This window comes from Terrapene carolina, unplaced genomic scaffold, assembly GCF_002925995.2.
Source record: "Terrapene carolina triunguis isolate 2854851 unplaced genomic scaffold, T_m_triunguis-2.0 Scaffold848, whole genome shotgun sequence".
In the NCBI taxonomy this organism is placed as follows: domain Eukaryota; kingdom Metazoa; phylum Chordata; order Testudines; family Emydidae; genus Terrapene; species Terrapene triunguis.
The window spans coordinates 229,753-232,336 of NW_020665199.1; the positions used below are offsets into that span (position 1 = coordinate 229,753).

Sequence of the window (2,584 nt, forward strand, 5' to 3'; positions counted from 1 at the left end):
ATGAAGCCGCTGCTGCTCCTCGGGCTCCCGCTTCTCCTCGTCCTGCTGGCCGCGACGCCCCCCGGCTGCCAGGGCGTCATCATTTCCCGGTGCCGGCTGGTCCAGATCTTCAGGGAGAACGAGCTGGAGGGCTTCGCCAGGAAAACGGTGGCTGATTGTGAGTAGCTGCCCCCATCTACCCACCGCTGCCGGGGCCGGCTCCCCCCAGGGCTCCCACGCCCAGCTCCTCGCAAAGAATTAAAGGGCCAACTCTAGCTCCCAGCCAGCTCTTAGCAGGGACCCAGGGGGCAGTCCCCCTGCCCTGGGGGGTCCCTCTGCTATACGGGAGATGGAGGCCACCCGGTGTGGCTCAGCGGCCAGGGCGTTCTTCCCTCCGCACCCATTCGAAATCCCTTTTCCGTGGCAGGCGTGGGGGCTGGGGGGAGGACCCTAGATTTCCTACATGCCGTCTGCGTGCTCTAACCACTAGGCACAAGGCTGCCCCTGGCATACGCGCGCCCGGCCCAGTATGGAGCTGGGGAGGTGGATTGAAGGGCAGGGGCCCCAGGGGAGTTAGGCACCTCCAGGGTTAGGCAGCCGCTGAGCGGCGGGTTGTGGATCGAGCCCCCAGGGGCTCGGCCAGGAAGGGGTCCCGCCCCCTCACCCGGCCTCTCCCCGCACGCAGGGGTCTGCCTGGTACAGCACGAGAGCAGTTACAACACCAGGGCCATCAACCACGACAAGGACGGCAGCACGAACTACGGGATCTTCCAGATCAACAGCAAGTACTGGTGCGCCGACGGGCAGACGCCGGGGGCCACCAACGGCTGCCACATCGCCTGCAGCAGTAAGAGGGGCAGGGAAGGGGGGCAGGGACCCACCCGACACGGCCATGCCACCCCCCCTCCACTCCTCGCTCTCCATCCATCCAGCCGTCCGTCCTCCCCTCTGGCCCCTCCACCCACCCCTCCATCCATGTCTGTCCACGCCTCACACCTCATGTCCCTCCATCTGTCCATCCGTCCACCCACGGATCTACCCCCACTCCCGCCTCTCCATCCATCCTCCCGCGCATCCACCCACCCGCCCCACACACCTCCCTCAGTCCCCACACCCTCCTCTGACCCCTGGCTCACCCCACCCATCTCTCTGCCCCCCAGAGCTCATGGATGACAATATCGCGGACGACATGAAATGCGCTAAGCTCATCGCACAGCAGGCGCGTGGCCTCACGCCCTGGTGAGTTTCACTGGTACGGGGGGGGGGTGTAGGGTAAGGAGGGGAAACGGCCCAGGTGCATCCCAGGAGGGAAGCAGCAAGTGGGGAGAGCTGGGCGTAGAACCCAGGAGTCCTGGTACCCCTGCTCTAACCACTAGCCCCCACTCCCCTCTTGTAGTCAGGGAAAGAACCCAGGAGTCCTGGCTCCCAGCACCCCCTGCTCTAACCACTAGATACCGCTCCTCTCCCAGAGCCAGGGAAAGAACCCAGGAGTCCTGGCTCCCAGCGCCCCCTGCTCTAACCACTAGATCCCGCTCCTCTCCCAGAGCCGGGGAGAGAACCCAGCAGTCCTGGCTCCCAGCCCCCCTGCTCTAACCACTAGACCCCAATCACCTCCCAGACCCCCCGACACTGATAACAGAGTGTAGGGTCCCATGCCACCCACCCCTCTCTGCCACGCCTGCCCTCTCCACCAGGGCCAGATGCGCCACGTCCAGCTGGCCACGGGCAGGGCCAGGACACCGGCCCGCTGGCCCCTTCTCCCCCCTGACTCACTCTCTGCTCTTCTCCGGCAGGGTCGCGTGGAACAATCACTGCAGGGGGAAGGATTTGAGGCCATACGTCAGTGGATGCTAGAGCCCAGAGCCAGCCGCACGGACAGCTGGGGGTGGGGCATGGGATGGAGGGGTAGACAGAGGGGTGCAGCTGGGGATAAAGGGGTGTGTGGGGCTGGATATATATTGGGGTGCATGCGAGGATGGAGGGATAGCTAAGTACAGGGATTAATGGCAGATTGAGGGGGCAGGGGGCCAGGGAGCTGGCCAAAGGGCGGGGCATGGCAGGGGGGGCCGGCGCGTGGGGACGGACGGACATCGGCTCAAGGGGGCTGAACAGCAAAGGCCTGGAGGCAGCCTCAGGCCCCACCGCAGAAGCCGCCCTAGATGCCTGGTTGACTCCAGCCTGGTCTTGGCCTCACAAGGGCTGCGCCCCCAAAGCGCCCAGATGTGGGCGGCTGCGACCCCTCCCCCATCCCCAATAAACACTGAACCCCCTGCACCAAGAGCCACGAGTCCTTGTTTGGTGGGCAGGGGCATCGTGTCCGGGTGAGGGGCATTTGAATCATTGTGTCGGGGCTGGGAGCGAGGACTCCTGGGTTCTCTCCCCAGCACTGGGAGGGGAGTGGGATCTAGTGGTTAGAGCAGTGGGGACTGGGAGCCAGGACTCCTGGGTTCTCTCCCCAGCTCTGGGAGGGGAGTGGGGGCTAGTGGTTAGAGCGGGCAGCGGGCCAGGACCCCTGGGTTTTCGCTGCACCTCTTGGCCGGGAGTGGGGTCTATAATCCCTGTCAGTCACACTGCAGATCAGCGAAGCGAGGAGGCTGCTAATAAC

General features: G+C 65.1%; 1 protein-coding gene across 1 annotated transcript; it reads left to right on the forward strand.

Annotated features, from left to right (window-relative positions):
* LOC112112651 (lysozyme C-like) lies at window positions 1-1,833 on the forward strand. Its single transcript, XM_024208641.3, has 4 exons — window positions 1-157; window positions 665-826; window positions 1,140-1,218; window positions 1,773-1,833. The coding sequence occupies exons 1-4, from the start codon at window positions 1-3 to the stop codon at window positions 1,831-1,833; spliced, it is 459 nt and encodes a 152-aa protein (XP_024064409.2).
* The last annotated feature ends 751 nt before the right edge of the window (window positions 1,834-2,584 follow it).

What these genes read in the sequence shown, in the direction of transcription:
- LOC112112651 (XM_024208641.3), top strand. Translation starts at nt 1, where the DNA reads ATGAAGCCGCTGCTGCTCCTCGGGCTCCCGCTTCTCCTCGTCCTGCTG. An exon ending in CTGCCACATCGCCTGCAGCA is followed by an intron (nt 827 to 1,139) that starts GTAAGAGGGGCA and finishes TCTGCCCCCCAG; the next exon opens with AGCTCATGGATGACAATATC. An exon ending in GCGCGTGGCCTCACGCCCTG is followed by an intron (nt 1,219 to 1,772) that starts GTGAGTTTCACT and finishes CTTCTCCGGCAG; the next exon opens with GGTCGCGTGGAACAATCACT.